The sequence below is a fragment of the Biomphalaria glabrata genome, chromosome 12 (assembly GCF_947242115.1).
Source record: "Biomphalaria glabrata chromosome 12, xgBioGlab47.1, whole genome shotgun sequence".
Taxonomy (NCBI): Eukaryota; Metazoa; Mollusca; class Gastropoda; family Planorbidae; genus Biomphalaria; species Biomphalaria glabrata.
The window spans coordinates 10283822-10303910 of record NC_074722.1 but is presented as its reverse complement, the minus strand read 5'-3'; the positions used below and the strand labels follow the sequence as shown (position 1 = coordinate 10303910).

At 31.6% G+C, this 20089-nt stretch overlaps 2 protein-coding genes across 2 annotated transcripts; one reads left to right on the top strand and one right to left on the bottom strand.

Moving 5' to 3' along the window:
- Nucleotides 1-194: 194 nt before the first annotated feature.
- Nucleotides 195-18193, top strand: LOC106070288 (pre-mRNA-processing factor 19-like). Its single transcript, XM_013230141.2, has 15 exons — nt 195-334; nt 4138-4287; nt 5093-5169; nt 5603-5660; nt 6047-6130; nt 6737-6810; nt 6892-6972; nt 7103-7144; nt 7380-7454; nt 8023-8208; nt 13356-13511; nt 13860-13929; nt 14296-14457; nt 14688-14850; nt 17221-18193. Exons 1-15 carry the CDS (start codon nt 316-318, stop codon nt 17366-17368), a joined length of 1545 nt encoding a protein of 514 aa, XP_013085595.1. The 5' UTR covers nt 195-315; the 3' UTR covers nt 17369-18193.
- On the bottom strand, nt 8916-12635 carry LOC129922039 (uncharacterized). The gene is made up of 2 exons (XM_056006077.1): nt 12181-12635; nt 8916-11895 (listed from the first exon to the last, which is right to left on the bottom strand). The coding sequence occupies exons 1-2, from the start codon at nt 12497-12499 to the stop codon at nt 10628-10630; spliced, it is 1587 nt and encodes a 528-aa protein (XP_055862052.1). The 5' UTR covers nt 12500-12635; the 3' UTR covers nt 8916-10627.
- Nucleotides 18194-20089: the final 1896 nt, after the last annotated feature.

Here is a 20089-nt window from a genome sequence, read left to right as displayed (position 1 = left end):
GTCGTGCGGTTTGCGAGCTGGACTGTCGTTCGGACTTATCGATGGTCCCGGGTTCAAACCCTGCCCGCTTCCATCCCCCACCATCCTGCGGGTGGTTTGGACTAGGAAGTAAATCATCTTCAACTCTGAAGGAACATCCAAAACATGTAAAACATTTTACAAAAAAAGTCGCGTACCTAACAAACAACGAACAATTTAGTTCCGTATAGATCTACAGATCTCTATCTAATCTGGGTATCATTTCGGCCAAAATGTGTGTATTTGCGTTAAAATAAAACAAAATGCGAAACTTTAGTCACGTGACTACATTTCAAGATGGCGTTGTGCTGTGCAAGTGCGTGGAAATTATTTCAATTATTATTTCAAACTAACAAATATAAACACATTTTAAATAACATCTTGTTTGACGTTTATTCAATATGTGTTTTTTAATAACATTCTCAATAGAAAATAGATCTATGTATCGTAATGGTTAATACTTTAACTCGGTAAAATCCAGACCGTCACCGGCGTTTGTTTGGGCTTGGGATTTTTTTTTTTGGCTATTCTATTCGTTATTCTACCGTGTCGTTGATCGTCTACATTGTAACATTCATCTCTTATAGATCTATTCTATTCCATAGAATCTATTCAGATTCTAGACCTAGTTATAGAATATGAATCTAGCAATTTTAGTCATTCTTATGAGTTATGTTCTGTTGATTCTAGATCTAGTTTTAATCTAGTCACTAGTACTAGTGTCAGTTACTCAGTAACTTACTGTGTTATGTTACTGAACTATTGTTATTCTTACTTTAGGACTTTACTACTCTGAGTTCTCTTTAATTTTTTTAGAGTTACTTAGACTTAATCTACATGTCACTCTACTTAGGACTTAGAGACTTCTAAAGAGTAATTTAAGAGTAGAGTAGACTCAGTACTGACAGTGACAGTAGATTTAGAGTCGAGTCGAGCATCTAGATTCTAGAGCTACTCAGTCAAGCGAGTATAAGTATAGTATTAGACTATTACTATTCAACTTGAGTAGTGTAACATACAGTTACACATATGACACACTAACTTCTAAAGACTTAGTCTTAAAGTTTGAAGGGATTATTAAAAGTGGCAGTCTTTACTCTTACTCTTAACTAAGACTTAGTTAGGTACTTTGATTTTCCGGAATAGGTCGATTTTTTTTGGTTACCGGAAACTAGTGTTTCCCTGCGGCAGTATATAAGGCTGAGACAATGTGTGGTCTAGTATAATGTGGTTTTGTTCTCAAAATCATCCTTAATCGGATTAATTGTGCCCATTCCTTTCACATGGATAGTATATCAGTTAATTATTTAGATCGACATAAGCGTGGTTCTATTGTTTTCATGGACATTTCTCGTACGGCAGATAGTGGTAAGTTGACTTCAAAATTTTTATATTTTTTATCGCGTGTCGTCATTGAAACTAATTACTGCGTGTAGATTAACATTAGACCTAACTATTTTCATTAGTTTTATCTCAATAAGTTGTTGCCTTGATGGCCAGTCGTAAGCTCTAAGGACGGGGTATCGTTTTCGAGAACGAAGCGATCGCGACCATTTTACCGGAAATGATGGAAACAATGATAACAATGGCCGTATCGTATTTTTCTTACATTCCTTTTATTTCTAAATCCATCAACAGCGATCAATTCTTTGATCATCTATTAATTTAAAACTTTAGAAATATTATTTTGATGATAATACTTAACTTTTATGATGTTATTTTCTTTATTTATCTCGCAAGAAGCCTAATATTCAATCGCGATCAAGGCCGTTAATTAAGAAATAATTTTAAAGCTAGATCTAGTCGCGAGATCATAACTCCGTTATAATTAAATTAAGCCTATTTAAAAATCTTTGCTATTTAATTTAAATAGTAGATCTATACATATATTTATAAATTTAGCAGTGGAATTAGATTTTAAATAGATCTATGTCCAAAAAGACTGGATTCCTAAAAATCATTAAAAATATAATTAAGATTAGATAGGATTAGCAAGGACCCATCTTCTAATCTAAAGACATATTTTTTTTTAAATTTTTTTTTTTTAATTTTAGAATACTAGGTCTATTTAAAAGAATATTATTATTACATACTATGCTAGATCAGTAGCTAAGAAAATATTTTAAAATAACTTTTCTAAAATAAATCAAAATCTAATAAATTGTGTTAAATTATGAATATGAATACATGATAATTAATTGAAAATCAAATTAAAGACAATTATTCAATTATAAATATTTTTTTTATTTTCACAGAAAACTTCATCATGTACATAACTGGCAGTGGTGTGCCACTAGGTGGTGAGTGTGGTGACATGAAAGTCAGATGGATGGCTGCCTGGTTGTGCGGTCTGCGCACTGGATTGTCGTTTGGATTTATCGATGGTCCCGGGTTCAAACCCTACCCGCTCCCTCCTCGTTTGGAGGTTTGGACTAGGAAGTAACTATCTTCAACTCTGAAGGAACATCCGGAACATGTAAAACAAACAAAACATACACTGATGATGCAGAGGCAGGGAGCAGTAGTGGTGTAGTTACGTTGTATTGGATGATACACTAACTTTGACACCTGGCAGCATTGCAGAGCTCAAGAAGGAGATGTGGCTGCGGTTTGACATGATTGTCATACACACTAATGTGGCAGCAACAGACAGGGATGTAATTTAATACTTTAACAGATTCTGCCACTATCATTGAGGGCAAGCAAAAAAGTTCATATTGGAAAATTATTTTCGACCTGGTGACTTATTACATCTACTTACTGTCGCCACAGTGCTATAACCAAAAAAAGTTTTGTGCTAACTTCAATCTCAGGTTTCAAAATAATGAAAAGAACAACACAATTAAATTCATGCATTTGTGCTGAAAATTTTATTCATATATCTCTGAAAATTAAATAATTACAGCCTTTTTAACAGAAAAAAAGCACTTTTCTGTCTTTTTTTTTTTTGACACGTGGTGCATCGTCATGAAGTGTAAAATATTTTCTTGGACTTCTATGTATAATTTAAAGGTAAAATAAGTAGTAACAGGTAATCAAGCATCTCTGTTTAAAATTGTATTCAATTATCTCTTACGGTTCAAAAGTTACGGTCTTTGAAATGTGAAAAAGTACTTCTTCGTCGATCGTTTCTTTTTTACAAGTAACCTCACTTTAAAAATTAATAAGAAAATTTCGTCAAAGTCTATCTGTTGTTTGAAAGTAAAATAAATATCAGGACATAATCATGCATTTCTTGTGAAATTTTCATGCAAATAACTCTAATAGTTTATAAGTTACAGCATTTTTATTGCAAAATTTCCCTTTTTCGGTCACGAAATATTTTAAAAAATATAGGCAAAATTTTCGCCACTAAAATTGCTATAACTTCTGTTCTAATTATCTTATAAACATAAATTAGGTATCAATAAATTCAGTTTAAAGAGCTCTATCTAACTATATCAGTTTCATTACAATATATTGAGTTTGAAATTTTTATCAAAGTACCTAACTTAGTCTAATAAGTGTAATACAACTAGACTCTAAGACTCTAGTCACTACTCAACTCTACTGTGCCATTTTTTGTTAGCCAATAGTCTTGAATAGTCAATGAATGGCTGGTCTATTATATATTTAGTCTATTTTGTTACCTATAAAAAGTATAAATATAATACTAATAATAGTAATATTTACTCACTATGAATACATTAGTCTTAAGACCAGGTCTATACTGTGTCTGTGACTGTCTAGAAATGAGTCTAGATCTAATCTGACTATACTAGCTTAGGCTGAGCGTGGGAGGCTAGATCTATTTTATAAATTATTAATTAAAAAATTAACTTGCAGACTAATGCAAACTTAGAAGATCTAGAATCTAGACTAAGCTAGAGTCCTAGACAAGACCTTTCTGGATCTCTATTGTGATGTTGTCAATCTAAGTGTTAAGCTACCAAAAAGAAGAGCAACTGTTTGCAACAAAATATGATTATTGAAAATAGAGCTATATTTAGGATTTTATTAATTAATCAGCTGATTTGATCTTTACCATACTTTACATTTTGACTTTCATAACCATCTTGTAGCATTGAAAAGAAATTTGGCTTTAGAAAATGTTAAAAATGCTGCTAATTCTACTTCCAGTTAGTAATGAAGTTCCAGAGCAGCCAGTAATTTCTCCTGTGTCTGGACATGTGTATGAAAAGCGACTGATTGAAAAGTACATTTTAGAAAATGGAACTGATCCAATTTCAAATGAAAAACTATCTGTGGATATGCTTATTCCAGTTAAAAGTCAGTAGATTAATTATATGTACCTATTTTTCTTTGAACTTTCACTATTATCATCTTTTCTGTGTTTTAGGTCATATTATTAAAAGAATATATATACAAATGCAAAGTAGGGCCTTTAACTCTTTGACTTCGGCATTATTTTCCACTTTTGGACATGGTTAATTTTTTCGCCATTTCAGAGTGCACTACTTCGCTTCGATTTAACTTGTATAACTTTTTTATTTATTATTGGAAAAAAAATTAATTTGATATAGAATTAAAGAGAAATGCATGCTCTTTCTATTTTTTCTTAAATTTTCTAGCTTGCAAATCATATTGTTGTAATTTTGGGTTTTGAATTTAAAAATGAAAAACTCACCGACATTGAAAATATCCATCCAAGTGCATGTAATAAGAAATTTATTGTCCGAATTGAATCAAAAAAATTTTTTTTTCTTATTTTTATCCATTTATTTACAAAGCACCATAGAAGAAACAGCAACAAAACAAATTTATAAACTGGAACTAATAATCCAATGTTACTACTTTTAATGAAAAAACCCATAAAAAAGCAACACACTTGGAACAAAAAACTTTTACCCTAAAATTAGTCCAACTGTACAGTATATATATATATATATTGTATTTTCATCTAAAGTTCTTCTAAAGGATCCATTTAATAAAATTTACTGAACCAGAAAGTCTTAATATCTGATTTACTGTTACATAGAAATAGTTAATGTACTTTTGTAGCAGTCAATTTTGATAATATCTATTTTATTTATTCTTTGAGTCAAAATTATTAGCATTTTATTTTCATTTTTAGGCTCAGCCATTGTAAAACCTAGACCTCCATCTGCTACTAGTATTCCTGCCATTCTTAAAGCACTTCAAGATGAATGGGTAAATGAACTAAAATCTTACATTTCTGTGAACATTTGTTATTGAAACTATTTGCCCACTTGAATGTACATTTTTGGTGTGAAAAAGGAATCATAACAATTTGAACCTTCAAGACATAATACTTTTTATTAACCATTGGTTCAGAAACTGTTCTGCTAAATCGTTTTTTTTTTAGTGACTCTGAATTTCTGAAACTGACACATAATCCTCATTTATGAAATTTTTTAAATGCCACATTTAGTGTAAGCTCTTAGCTTAGAAATATACCCTTTGTAGTAAGTAACTAAATTTGTTTAAAACATTCATTTTACTATCTCATCGCTATGATCACAGCATTAGTAAAATTCGTTTAAGATCTTCACTTGTATTGTTTTTTAATGAAATGAATGTTTGGCATATTCTGCATTATTGTAATGTTGTTATTCTTTGCTAGGATGCTGTCATGCTTCACAGTTTCACTTTACGTCAGCAACTTCAGACTGCTAGACAAGGTATTTAGTTGTTTGTTTTTTTGCATTATAATGAATGACTTCTGTTTTTTTTTTTTAAATTTTTTATATACTAATTACAGAATCTATGGTCCTGAGTCTAGTTTATAAAACATAAATAAATTACTGAAGGTTAAGGTCTAGGCCACAATATGCTTTCCTTTACTGCTAGATTGTTTTAATGTTTTTAATATTTACAATGATGTATAATTTATAGATTTTGTGTTTGGTTAACAGATTTTCAAAGTTATTGAGAAACTTAGTTCAGTGTATGGTTAAAAATGTGGTTTTGCTGATACCACAATGCACACTGGTTAAGATATGCTTGGTTTTGGTATCTAAATATGTAATAATAACTGAGTTACATTAATACAATTTTTTTTTCACAGAGCTGTCTCATGCTCTTTATCAGCATGATGCTGCTTGCCGTGTCATTGCTCGTCTCATTAAGGAAGTTACAGCTGCAAGAGAAGGTTTGTGTTCTAATAATAACAATCAGAAACATATCATTGTTGGCAGTCACACATTTATAGGAAACCTTTCTGAAAAAAAAATAATTTTAAAACTAGATCTGTGTGTTTTTTTAAAAACAAGTTTGATGGGCCATATATGTATCATACACATATAAGTAAATATCATAAACATTTTAAATTGGAAACTGTTTGTAAAGTAAGTTCAAAATAATTGCCAACCTTAAGTGTTTATAATAAGCTGTGAATCATTGCACTAAATTAGCACAATAGGTTGCACTATCTCTGCTAAGGTGCTGACAGTGGTATGGTTGGCAATTTTCTTGATTTGTGAAGCACAATGCAAAAAAAAAATTACAAATAAAAAAAACAGAAATATTGAGTATTGGTGCATTAATAATTATAATGGTTATAAAGTATACTTTTTCCAAATAAAATAAGCATAGATCATTAATTACCATTAATGATTATATATTGTTACACTTGATCAACATTTAAACTACGATCATATTTTTTGCTTTTATTGACTACTTTAGTCAAAGACAGATAAATGAAAATGATCATAATATAGAGAAAATTATACGTTATTATGTTTTTTCTTCTTCACAGCGTTGGCCACATTGAAACCTCAAGCTGGTTTAACTGCGCCCATTCCTGGCTATAATGCACCTGCTCCAAATCCAGTAAGCTGAGCTACAATAAGTTGAGAGAACACTATACAAGTCTCAGTCTAAATCTTTACTTAATTTTATTTTTTCTTTTAGTCCATAGGGGCTGATGCTGGTCCAGAGTCTGCTACACAGCCTGTTGAAGAAGCTGTCATGAGTGATGAAGTTATTAAAAAGGTGATAAATAATTTGATGCATGGCAGTTTATTATTGTAGATATTTTATTAATATTTTTTTCACTCTTTAAGGAATTGTCCTAATAAGCATTACTTACTGTAAATAATACTTTTTTTTTTCAACCTAATAGCTGCAAGATAAAGCAACTCTATTGACTGCTGAAAGAAAAAAGGTAAACAAATATTAAAGTTTTAGTAAGCTAAAAGAATTTGATTAAAACAGATCTGACTGCCAAGTTTTTTCCAAATGAATGATTTGCTTATTTTTTCCCTTTATACAAATTCTAATGGGTTAATACTATTCAGTGACTTTTTATAATAAATAGATCGTACGGGTAATCTTCCAACTATATACACTGTTTTTGATTGTGAAATTAGAGTTGATTAGATTTTCATTTAAATTTTCAGCGTGGCAAAACAGTACCAGAAGGTTTGGCAACTAGTGATGATATCCGAAGTTACAGACAATTGGCTTCTCATACAGTGAGTAGAACACTATAGCATATTATGACTTCCTGTGAAAATAATATCAAAGTAATGAGATGTAGACTTGCAATTTTATTTGTATATACTTGTAGAAGTTATTTATTACTTACTCATTTAAGCGTAAAAGTTAGCGTAAGAATATATTCTCAAAATTATTAGTAGCACACAATTTAATACTTTAGCAATACCATTTCCTTATACACTAACATTGCATTCTAAATGTTTTATCGTCAGTTAACTTAGTCTTAATTTTAAGTTTGAAACTTATTCTTTCTGATTATATATGTCATACCGGTGTAGGCTAAAATAAAATGTATTTTAGTACATTCTAACTAATTAAAAGTATTTTATGAAATTTATAATGAAATGTGGCCTACTGAGTACTTTTTTTGCACCAAAACTTAAGACCCCAATGTTGAAAAATGATTTTAAGGTAAACATTCTCATCTGGCTTTTTCTTTGATGTTATTTTCATTCTAGCCACTATTCCTTTGCACCTTACCACTCAAGATTGATACCATTAAAAATAGTGTCTTAATTTGCTTTCGATTTAACTTCATTTCAGGGCCTTCATAGTGCAAGTGTGCCAGGTATACTGTCAGTTGATGTCTGTCTAAGAGACACTTCGAGAATTGTCACAGGAGGCAATGACAAAAATGCAGTTGTTTTTAACAAGGATACTGAACAGGTTATGGCCATACTCAAGGGTCATAGCAAGAAAGTAACTAGTGTTATATACCACCCTGAAGAGGTAAGAATTCATGTATTTAGATATATTCACTTCAGCTTAGTGTTTTGGCTTTTCAGTTTTTTCTAGAGTTAATAATAGTATTTGTTATAGGTTCATTCTATATTATTTCTTAGGATTTATGAGATGCTTTTTCATATAACTAGTAAATCTGATGAATACTTGCCTTATCTCCACAACCACAAATCAGTTATTTACAACCAGCAATGCCAAATAGACAGCTTAATTTTTTATAGAAAGTTGTGCAGTCAAATGGGTTTATTAACAATTATAAGGTTATGTCAAAAAATTTTGCATTGAGATAAGAATCGACAGTTAGTGAATTTGCAACTTATTGATTTGGTTTTAAGTGTTAAAGAATCATAAATATATATTTAAGGATCCGCTTTAGCAGCTTATCACTCAGAACAATGTAAAAAGAAGATTTACTTATATTTGTTTTGTTTAAGGGGACATACGAGTCGGAAAGAAGGAAAAAAAAAAGTTCTCCATTTAGACTAAATATTTTATATTATCTTAATAGTACTTAATTAAACAATTGAAAAAATATAGTTTTTGACTTTATAACTTTACTGGTTGTCATGGAAACAATCCAAGATGGCCGCCAAACAAACTATAATTAAAAGCTTATAACTCAAAAAATACTTAAGATAAATTAATAATTTTTACACACAAATATCATACATGACAAGTATTAAAAACGCATGAAGGGAAATATTGTTATCTTTTATTGTCTTTTTTTAATGATTTTTTTAGTGTTGCAACCATGAAAAATACATAAATATTTCATAATTCTAAACTTTGAAACGCTAAAACAAAAAAACTACTTCAAATATCAAAAAGTTTCTGCATGCGTTTGTAGATATCTATGTACAGAATAAGTATGCCAAGTATGAAGTATGTAGCTCAAGTAGTTTCAGAGCCTTAGCGTTTGGCAGATAGAGATATAATACAAAAACAAAAAAGGAGAAAATGCAAAAAAACAAAATAAAATTTCAATTACAAAAATTTTGTCAGGAAAATACCAGATAACAGGTATGTAATTTATAGGTTGGTATAATAACTATCTGAAAACATTTAAAAAATATCAATATTTAGTAAAGGGCATATTCTAAATTTCATATAAATATAGCAACCAATTGGTAAAATAAAACGCAAATTGTACACAATTGTATTACAGAGTAATATTTCAAACAAAAAATCTACTTATTGAGATATCAAAAAGTTTTTGCATGCGTTTGTAGATATCTATGTACAGAAAAAGTATGCCAAATATGAAGTATGTAGCTCAAGTAGTTTCAGAGCCTTAGCGTTTGGCAGATAGAGGTATAATACAAAAACAAAAAAAGAAGAAAATGAAAAAAAAAAAAAAAAATTTCAATTACAAAAATTTTGTCAGGAAAATACTAGATAACATGCATGTAATTTATAGGTTAGTATAATAAGTATCTGAAAACATAATAAAAATAGCTATATTTAGTAAAGAGCATATTCTAAATTTCATATAAGTATAGCAACTAATTGGGAAAATAAAACGTAAATTGTACGCAATTGTATTACAGAGTAGTATTTCAAACAAAAATCCAACTTACGCAAATATCAAAAAGTTTTTGCATGCATATGTAGATATATATGTACAGAATAATTATGCCAAATATCAAATAAGTTCCAAAAGTAGTTTCAGAGCCTTAGCGTTTGGCAGATAGAGATATATACAAAAATACAAAAAAAAGAAAGAAAAAAAATTCAATTACAAAAATTTATTCAGAAAATCACTGAATAGCAAATATATGTTATTTACACTTTAGTATAGCAGCTTTTAAAAATAGCTATTTAGTATATTCCATCCAGATTACATTATAAAATAATATATTATATACCGGGTATAACATTTAGCAACCATAAAGAAAAAAAAACTTGATAAGAATGTAGGATGTACCGGTGTGCAATCTAAAAACCCAAACAATTTGCAACAATAAATATTAAATACTAAAGAAAAGAGCTTGCTTGAAGTTCACAGAAGATTAAAATGAAAAAATGTCATATATATAACAATGTCAAATAAGAAAAAAGCGCTAACTCAAAATCTGAAACTCATGATAACTGTTCAGTAGTTCTGTTATATCTCTACTATTCATCTAGGGAGTTCTTTAGATAGCATATATATAATTGTCAGTTTAGATAAAACTTGCTAACATTTTCTCTTGAATTAAGGTATCATAATATATTTGAAAAAGTTTGTTGATCTATATTATTTACATAAACATAATCAGATGGTGTTGTTTAAATTTTGCTACAAATTAGTTATTACATTTTTGTTTCAAATAATTAAAACAGCAACTAAACTGTCAATATGCTCTAACAATAATGAATAAAAACAAAAAAAATTATATAATACAAAAAAATATTGACAGTAGTATTGCTAATGAGCACCAGCACCATATACATTCCCATCTTTGGCCAATTCCTCTCTGACTTTTTCAAACCGTGTTAAAGAAACAGTCTTTCTTCTTTTTCTATAATCCTCTTGGCTAGTAGTGTCAGACTGAATAATTCTTTTATCATTGACCTTTTTTAAATTATTTAATGCTACATAAGAAACATCAATATGCATCTTATTCATCACGTTAATTAATTCATTGGCGCCAGCATTAAATATTGACACAGCTCTAGCAACACTGCCTTTCACTCTGCCAAGTCCCATGAAACTTGTTTTAGGACATCTCGTCCAAATCATAGCATTAAGGCTTTCGTTGTTGTTTTGAGTACCACCATGAGCCATTCGTTGAAGCAAGGACTCATCTGACATTCTTCGATAAATTGGAATTAGCTTGTGAGCCACCTCTAGAGACAAAAATGTTGATGCCTTATGATTAGAGTGGCTGTCAGGGTCTTGTCCCAACGAAATCGCTTGTTGGTACCAGCACCAACTATTTTCTCCTAATGGACATTGTCGATGATGGTGTTCAGTATCTGTAGACATGGAGTGGTATAATCCTGCCCAAACAGCATTCCTCATTTTGGACACATCTGGAATATTGTCTATTATAGCACCACGATAAAAATTTTGCAAACTGTCACATTTTTTTTCTGTTAACCTGCCAACTCCTCTGCCACCAAGATGGCTTTCTTTGGCAAGTTTTCGAAGCGCTGTCCCCATACGTTTATGGGCATGATTGATACAGTCAAGTTTAGTAACAGCTTTATCAGCATATGGCTTAGACTCAAGCACAGCTTTAAAAGCAGAAGAATCTCCATCACTCAGCATCTCCACATATCTAAAATTATATTTTGCCACAGAACGATTCCACAGAATTACAGCACTGTCCTGTTCCATAGACTTGCTGGATTTGTGGTGATTAGTACAGCAATCATGCTGTTCTTTCCAAACTGCGAGGTCAGTTGCGTTCATGCTCTCAGCTTTCTGTATGTGGCATGCATGGCAGTACTTAGATCTAATATCGAAGTCGACAACAAGACCTGTTAGTAAATCGATGCAGACACCTACACCATAAAGCGATGTAAAGCCTCGCTTTTGCCAGGTCCCATCATAACTGACTGAAATGTCAATCAAAGGGTTTTCTCCTCGTTCAATGGCTTCCCTAATGTCATCATCCGTCTCTGCATAAGCTTGACGTATGGCGTTGGCTGTGCGGTAGAGCATGTCTTCCCCAGATTCCACTTCACAGTCTGAAGAAAAAAACAAAAAACATTAATTAAATTGATTTATAAATATATATATAATATATATAAACTTTAAAAAAAAAAAAAGATTTAGATCTCTAGAGAGCCTACATTGGCTACATCATAGTGATCATACTACATGTATTTTTTATCAAAAGTTAGAACTTTGTAAAGATTGACTAGATTCTAGATCTATAGTTACTAGGTCTAGATCTATAATTTTTATATGGTAAAGATTAAAATTTTTAAAGAAATAATTCTAATAGTAGATTATTGTGTAATTTAACATACCTGTGATTTTATTATCATGGTCTTTAAAGGCTCTCTGGCTGATTCCAGAAATTCCTAGGACGATGCTAAATGTCTGCAGCGAAGTGAAACCCTTTCCTATCTCATGGCTGTATAAAACCATCTTGGTGTTTATTTCAAATGCAACATTTGAACAGTTACTTTTTTGTATTCTTGGAGATGAAAACTTTGATTTAGTATATCCACAACTACTAGATCTACAACATAACTTCAACTTTGATGCGAACCCCATGTTTTCATCTTTTATAACTCTAATAGTCAAACTTGACTGAAAACAATTAGGGCATAATGCATCCGACATCAAATCAGTAAGCTGATTAGTATTAGCAATAGTCCATAATTGCTCTGTTTCTTGTAGATCTAGATCACTTGGAACATCAGTATTTATTGAAAGACGGTCTAATTTCGATCTGGATGCACCACGTTGTCCTTCTGATGCTGGACCTAAACTAGACCTAGACCTAGAGGAATTTCCACGCAGCTTGTCAGATAGCATAACATTTCTTGCTTTATTGAGCTTCTCTAGCATTCTTCGTCCCTTTGGTCGAGGCATTTTAATGTAAAAGATATTTTCTTTGATGTTTACAAATACCAAACAACTGAAACTGTCTTGTGCAAGGCTTTCAGTGACTTTCACTACAAGAATGTGTTTACGCTGTCGGCCATTTTGAAACGCCTTTTCCGGATGAAACGGCACATTCTGATTAGTCGATTTTTTCCGAGTTTTGCCGATGTGCCATATAAGGAAGTTTCCGTAGATTATATAGCTCGGAAAAATACGAATTACAAAAAAACATATAAATCCATTAGTTTGAACCCCAGATAAACATATAAATCGGATCGTGACCTTTCTTTTGATGTATCATGGTCCTAGCTTTGTTAGATTGGTAATATCGTATCCAAGGTGTAAACATTGATAAATTTCGATAATTTGTAAATAATCACCAAAAGGTGTACATGTTCAAAGTCAAAATACACATATTTACAAACATTTTTATGCTAAAATATAATATGATTCATATAAAAAAAAGGTTAAATTTTCAAAATCTGAAAGAAAAAAAATCGAAAAAAAAATTAAAAATTCGTCATTTTCCGACTCGTATGTCCCCTTAATATATCATCGCACTGTTCATATATGATTTTTTTCTTTATTCTAGGAACTAGTAATCACAGCGTCCCCAGATAATACCATCCGAGTCTGGGGCATCACAACTGCATCTTGTGGACAAATTATACGTGCTCATGATGCACCAGTCACAGGAATAAGTTTGCATGCAACTGGAGACTATGTTCTATCTTGCTCAACAGATATGGTGAGTTGTACAAAACTTGTTTTGCTTTGTTTTTTTATCTTTAAAAAGAATTCAAAAATAATACCTTATCACTTTTCTGTTCAATATTCTGTGATTCAGTACTTAGGTGGTTTAGTAGAAAAAATATTTATTAAATTATGAATCATGATTTATTTCTATATGACATTTTGTTTTAGCCTTAAATGAATATTTATATAAGCCCCCTATTGCTGTTTGCTGAGGGTTAAGATTTAACTGGTAGAGAAAGGATTTATAAAGTTGTACAAAATGTATTACCTACTTGGTAATGAACTGTTGTATTTTCATATAATTCTTGTTTTTAAATCATACTTTGGTTTTCTTCCTCAGCATTGGGCTTTCTCTGACATAAGAACAGGGAGAATTCTAACCAAAATAATGGGGAAATCAGATCAAATTAGTAAGTGTTTTTATGTTGTTTGGGTTAAATTTTTTTCCTTTCTCTCACAATAATATGATATAATTTCTTGAAGGGTTAGTTTTGTTTTCTTTAAAATATCTTTTTAAAACACTGAACTGTGTCGAACTGAATCACTGCAACATCAGTAAAATGTTCTCACAAGATATAATATGGTCGCCAGTTGCGTACACACTACACTCATCCTTCAAATGCTCTCACAATAATATGAAATAATTTCAAGATGGGTTAGTTTTTTTTTTCTTTAAAATATCTTTTAAAAAGCTGAACTGTGTCAAACTGAATCAGTGTTAATTAGATCCCAATATTTTAATGTTTTTCTGAGTAACCTTACTCGTTTGATTTCAGCCTCAGCTTTGACGTGTGCACAGTTTCATCCTGATGGTCTGATCTTTGGTACTGGAACTGATGACTCAACAATCAAGATTTGGGATCTGAAGGAGCGATCTAATGTGGCTAATTTCCAGGGACACCAGGGACCTATTTCCAGTATCTCATTCTCTGAAAATGGTTAGTGTTAGATTTTATTTAAAAAAATCAACTCACTCTCATTTAATTATGAAAATATTATCACAATGCTATTAGACTCTAATCACTTTTCCGACTGACTAGGATTTGAATTGCTCACTATATATTAATTTTATTTATTTAATTTTTGTTTGGCTGACCGACCTTTCTTTTATTTTAATTTTCAAAAGTATTTTTTTATCACCAGCATTGTTTTTTCTTTTCTTTTTTAGGTTACTACTTAGCAACATCTGCTGAAGACTCTGTTGTCAAACTCTGGGATCTTAGAAAATTGAAAAACTTTAAAACCATTCAACTAGAAGATAACTATCAAGTGAAAGGGCTTTGCTTTGACCAGAGTGGAACTTACTTAGCAGTTGCTGGATCAGATGTCAGGTACTGTTTGTTTAGATTTTTTCATGAGTTATTGTATACTATTTATTTTTGGATTTATTGTTTGATTTCAATATGGCAAAAGAGTGTGATTGCATGATTAGTATTATGTTAACAGACCTGCCTACCGTTACGCAAAATGCGTATTCGTTACGCAAAATCTCCCAAAAATGACCGCCGGTACGCAAATACGCATTTAACCCGTCGCGTTACGCATTTCGTATGCTTGTTTTTTCTCCTCTCTAGACTAGCTTACAAGCGGTCACCGAGGTCACGCTAAGCCCACCTGTGGGGAGAGGGGCGAAACAGAAAAGGTGGGGTGAACACAATGTGCCCAGATCTATACGTTGATTGGTACTTAACAATTAGATGTCTAGAAATAAAGAACGCGAGAGTGAGGGAGTGGCGGGTTGGTACCAGGTTGGTACTGTCAGTTAGCTGACCAACGTGACTTTTTTTTTTTGTAAGTTCATGAGTAGAAATTAATTATGTTGGTGCATTCCTGATTCTTGTATACATTTGTATAGAAAAAAAATCGAACAGCTATCGATTAAAAACACATTGAGTGACATTGTAGATATCTAATCTAGATCTGGATTCTAGATCTAGAATCTAGATAACTTGTTATACAGGAATAGATCTAGCTCGATCGAGTCTAGCTAGTCATTACGTTATGATTCTCTACATTACCCTACAAACTAGTTATAGATCTAGTAAAATCTAGTATGATTTAGAATTTAGATTGACTAGATCTAGATCGATAACATCTACTATCATCTAGTCTAGATCTAGACTAGATTCTTAGTCTTAGTATAGAATAGATCAAGTATGAAGGTAGGCCTACGAAAGTTTGGATCTAGCGGATCCATGGCATCGGTAACACTTTTGAGCCCAGATCTAGAGTAGATTATATTAATATTCATTATATAGACATAGATCCAGATCTAGTCTAGATATCATCTCTATTGATCTAGATTTAGATTGTAGATCTAATCATGACATCTAATATTATATATATATATATATATATATATATATATATATATATATATATATATATATATATATATATATATATATATATATATATATATATATATATATATATATATATATATATATTATATATATATATATATATATATAATATATATATATGACAAAATAGAGGATCACGTAAGTGTTACGCATTCTGGTTCCAAAATACGCATTTTGACCGTAAGTGTTACGCATTTGGACTTTTTTTGGTAGGCAGGTCTGTGTTAAGCATAGTTTTTTCTATAAAGTAAACAAAGCGATTTCACTCATTTTTCAGTTGAACAGCTGTTCAATATTTTTATCTCACTCTCTAGTGTTGAATACTGATGCTTGTCTTTGGGATTATTATCCTCTAGAATGTGTCATCAAGGTTGACATATTCCTATTGCTACTAGAACAACTTAAGACATGGAATTCCAAGCTAATAAACCACTTAAACAACATGGCCCAATTAGTAAACAAGTTCTTCTCAATATCTTTGTTGGGCCTCCTTTTCTTATGACTGTGGAGCCCTATTCTCGAGAGGTACGAGAGTTATTCCCATCCACACCTAATGCTTTTCTTCCAGAGCTAAGGCCAATGCTTTTTCGCTGTCCATAGCTTTCTTGGTCTCCATCTCTCTCTACATACTGCAGTCTAGGACTATCTCTTTCCAGTAGTCAACATCATTACTGCTTTGAGGTCCAGTTTGATTACATTCATATATTGTAGGTGGGGATGAGCCTATCACTGGTTGTCTTTAAAGGTACAATTTTTCTCCATCTGGCGGGTAGGACTAAATTGTCTAAGGATTTTAAAGATGCCAGAAAAGCCCTTTTGAGCATGTATCTTAGTATTACACTCTCTTTCTTGCCATTTGCAACAGATTTAGTAGTACTTAATAAATTGTTAGCCAGTAGTCCTTCTCAAAATTGAACTAAAAACATACTCAATCCAATAGCTAGCATTGCAAAAACTCATTTAAAAGAGTTTTTGAGGTAAAAGGTAAGGTTTTGACATTTATTTAGTTTCTTTTGTGATTCATGTTCACAGCTTTCAGTGATAACAAGGTTTATCAGTGGCCAAATGTAGTGTCTCTCTTTCTGAAGATCTTCCTAAGTGTTTTCTCTATTTCCAACAATGTTCTAATGTAACTTCCCTAAAAATGTTGCATTATCAGTTTCTGTCTTCTACACAACTATTTTGATTCTAGATTCTTGTTGAGCTAAATATCTCAAACTACTAGCATCATATCCTTAGACTATCTGGAGATCTGTGCTGTGTTCATACTATTGTGTGATCTAAATTATGTTCTAGCATGTTTGAATAAACAATATTTGCTAATTTTTCTTTCAGAATCTATTTGTGTAAACAGTGGAGTGAACTGGCTGTGTTCAATGACCACACCGCAGCTGCCACAGGTGTAAGGTTTGGTCACAATTCATCCTTTGTTGTATCTGTCAGTATGGATCGGTCAGTCAAGTTTTTTGGTACAGCTGATTAAGAACCATGCCTGGGAAGTAACCATTGACTTGTTTGTTTGTTTTTATACAATATCTTATTCTTAATAAGGGCAAAGTTCTCCTTTGTTTTAACTCAGTCTAACTTTGTATTACATTTGGATGCTGTTGGAAGAAGATTGTTAATACTGTTACTTATTCAAAGAAATGAAATGTATAGTTTTATATCAGCTGAAAACTTAAATAAAATTAAAATTCAAAATAAAGTTCGGCTTTAAAACTTTTTAATTTTTACCGTTAGGAATGTAAATCTTTGTAATTTAAGCTACTCTTAGTATGTTATATATTTATATATATATGCCTTGAACTTGTGATGTCCATCCACCTAAAAAATATTATTACATTGAAAGAGACAATTTTTGATGGCCTCCCTTAAAAACCATTGTCCCCAAATTGGCTTTTGTCTATTCAGTTATTAACTTGTGACTTGTATTCATATTTAGAGCAAGCATTGACTTCATATTGTTATAGTCTAGGGCTCAAACTGAACGTTTTTTCTAGATAAATAATTAGATGTAACTCACAGAATGTAACAAATGTTCAGCCCTTTCTATGTACACACATTTTTGATAGAAAAGATAGATTCTGTTAAATTCAGTGTTACTTAGGAGAAACATTTTTACCCCACATTCTCATTAAGTTACACATTTGACTGGAATCTTTTTTTTTTTTAAATAAATTAAATACTTTTTTGTTAATGAACTTTGTATGTCTTCTTTTTTTTTTATGCTATGAACATTGTTCATTCTGAACAAACCATTTCATCTATGTTGTGTTTATCCAACATTAAAAGAAATAGACGTCTCTAATATTGGTGTTGTTTGACTCGCAGATGTTTTTGTTTTAAAAATGTTGTACATAGCAGGATGACATGGCACAGATTGCAAAAGAGCTAAAGCGCAGCAGCAAAAATCTGGCAAGAAGACAATGAAGTTTTTTTAAGATACATTTTATATTTTAGTATCAAATGGTGGACAAATGTTTATTTGTAACAAAGACAATCTTGCTTTTTGACAAACTAGAAGGGTAAAAACTTAATCAGACAACTGGAACTGGACATGGTTCTCCAAATGGCTCTATTGTCTTTGAAATTTGATAGATGGTCTACATCTGTAGTCCTATCATTAGAATATTATAGTCTTGTGGGTGTATACATTTGCATAACCGGGATTTTTTTTATTTTTGAGGGAGGGGGAGAGAGAAGTCTAGATCTATTACAAATGTAAGACCAGATATGTTGGGGAGCTAAAGCGGAACATTTGCCGATCACTGGACGTAAAAAGAACAGGCTTTAAATATTTTTTTTTCGAGCGATATTCCATCAGAATGTACACAATTTACGCCCAATGTTGGCCTATACACATTTATGGATTTAGATATAGACGGAAAGGTTTTTAATAAATTGCTTAGTTGTATTTTTTTTCGCAGTTTTTTTTTTTTTAATTCATTTGGGTCCTCCAAATTCACTTCGAAGGCCGGCCCTGGCATCATCACACACACTGGACGATTTGGATTATGAGCAACTAATGAAAGTAACGAGGCCCCCTCGAGTTTGGCAGCAGCCATAAACTTACTGTAGCTAACACCTTATTCCCACACAAACCACTCAGAATAACTACGTGGCACGTACCAGATAATAAAACGCACAGCCAGATCGACTAATATTGTTTCCTTTAAATCTAGCATCAACAAAGCTAATTAAACCAGAACTTTCCCTGGAGCTTACATATACAGTGGCTATAACATAGTCTTCATTAATGTGAAATTGAAATATATATAAATTCGCAAACCTACGAACCATTAAATACGATGTTATTAAAATTGATTCCCAAACATTGTTGAGGTCATCGTGGGGGGGGGGGGGGGGTAATTTGCAGCTCTCAACCTAATAGGTCTACACGAGAAGGACATTGACTCACGGATAGTATTTCACGAGTCATCCCCTGAGGCTCTTGTGAAAAAGCGAAGAAGAATTAAGCCATTGGTAGAAAATGGCATCATTGAATTATTATGCAAGAACTAACAAAGAAAAATGTAATCCATTGCTGGCAGAAGAATACTGTACAGCTCAGTGGGTCGTTGACCAGTAGGCCTACACTATAATTAATAGCACCATAGTTTGCTTAAAAAAATATAATATTTTGGCATTGATGGTCCATTGCATCAGTGGATTAAAAATTTTCTGATAGGGAGAGAACAAACTGTAACAATAAATGGCTCTAAATCAACACCAATAACAGTAAACTCAGGCGTACCTCAAGGAACAGTCTTAGGTCCACTACTATTTTTAATTTACATAGGCCTAAACGATTTACCAAATTGCATTTGTTCAGCAACAAAAGTCAGATTATTTGCAGACGAGTGCACAATGAACAATAAAAACAACACAAGATACAGAAATTTTACAAAGAGAATTAGATGAATTACAGAAATGGAAATCAAATTGGAGCATGTCTTTCCACCCAGAAAATGTCCGTTAGTAAGAGTAACAAAAAAAAAAAAAACAACAGCAACAACAACAAACAAACCTAAAACAAATAAATTCCACTTATCTTATTCATGGTAAACCAGTAACAGACTAAAAACGCAAAAATACCTAGGTGTTATAATAAATGAAAAACTGTCATGGAATCCCGATATTGATGAAAACTATCAAAAAAATCAAACAAAGCATTAGGGTTTATTGAAAGAAATTTCAATAAATC

Bases quoted from the DNA above. Each gene is read 5' to 3' on its own strand.
- LOC129922039 (XM_056006077.1), bottom strand. From the start codon at position 12,499: ATGTCGGATGCATTATGCCCTAATTGTTTTCAGTCAAGTTTGACTATT. The intron at 11,896-12,180 runs GTATGTTAAATT...TTTTTTCTTCAG, and splicing joins CCATGATAATAAAATCACAG to ACTGTGAAGTGGAATCTGGG.
- LOC106070288 (XM_013230141.2), top strand. The intron at 13,512-13,859 runs GTGAGTTGTACA...TTTCTTCCTCAG, and splicing joins TATCTTGCTCAACAGATATG to CATTGGGCTTTCTCTGACAT. The intron at 14,851-17,220 runs GTACTGTTTGTT...TTTTTCTTTCAG, and splicing joins GTTGCTGGATCAGATGTCAG to AATCTATTTGTGTAAACAGT.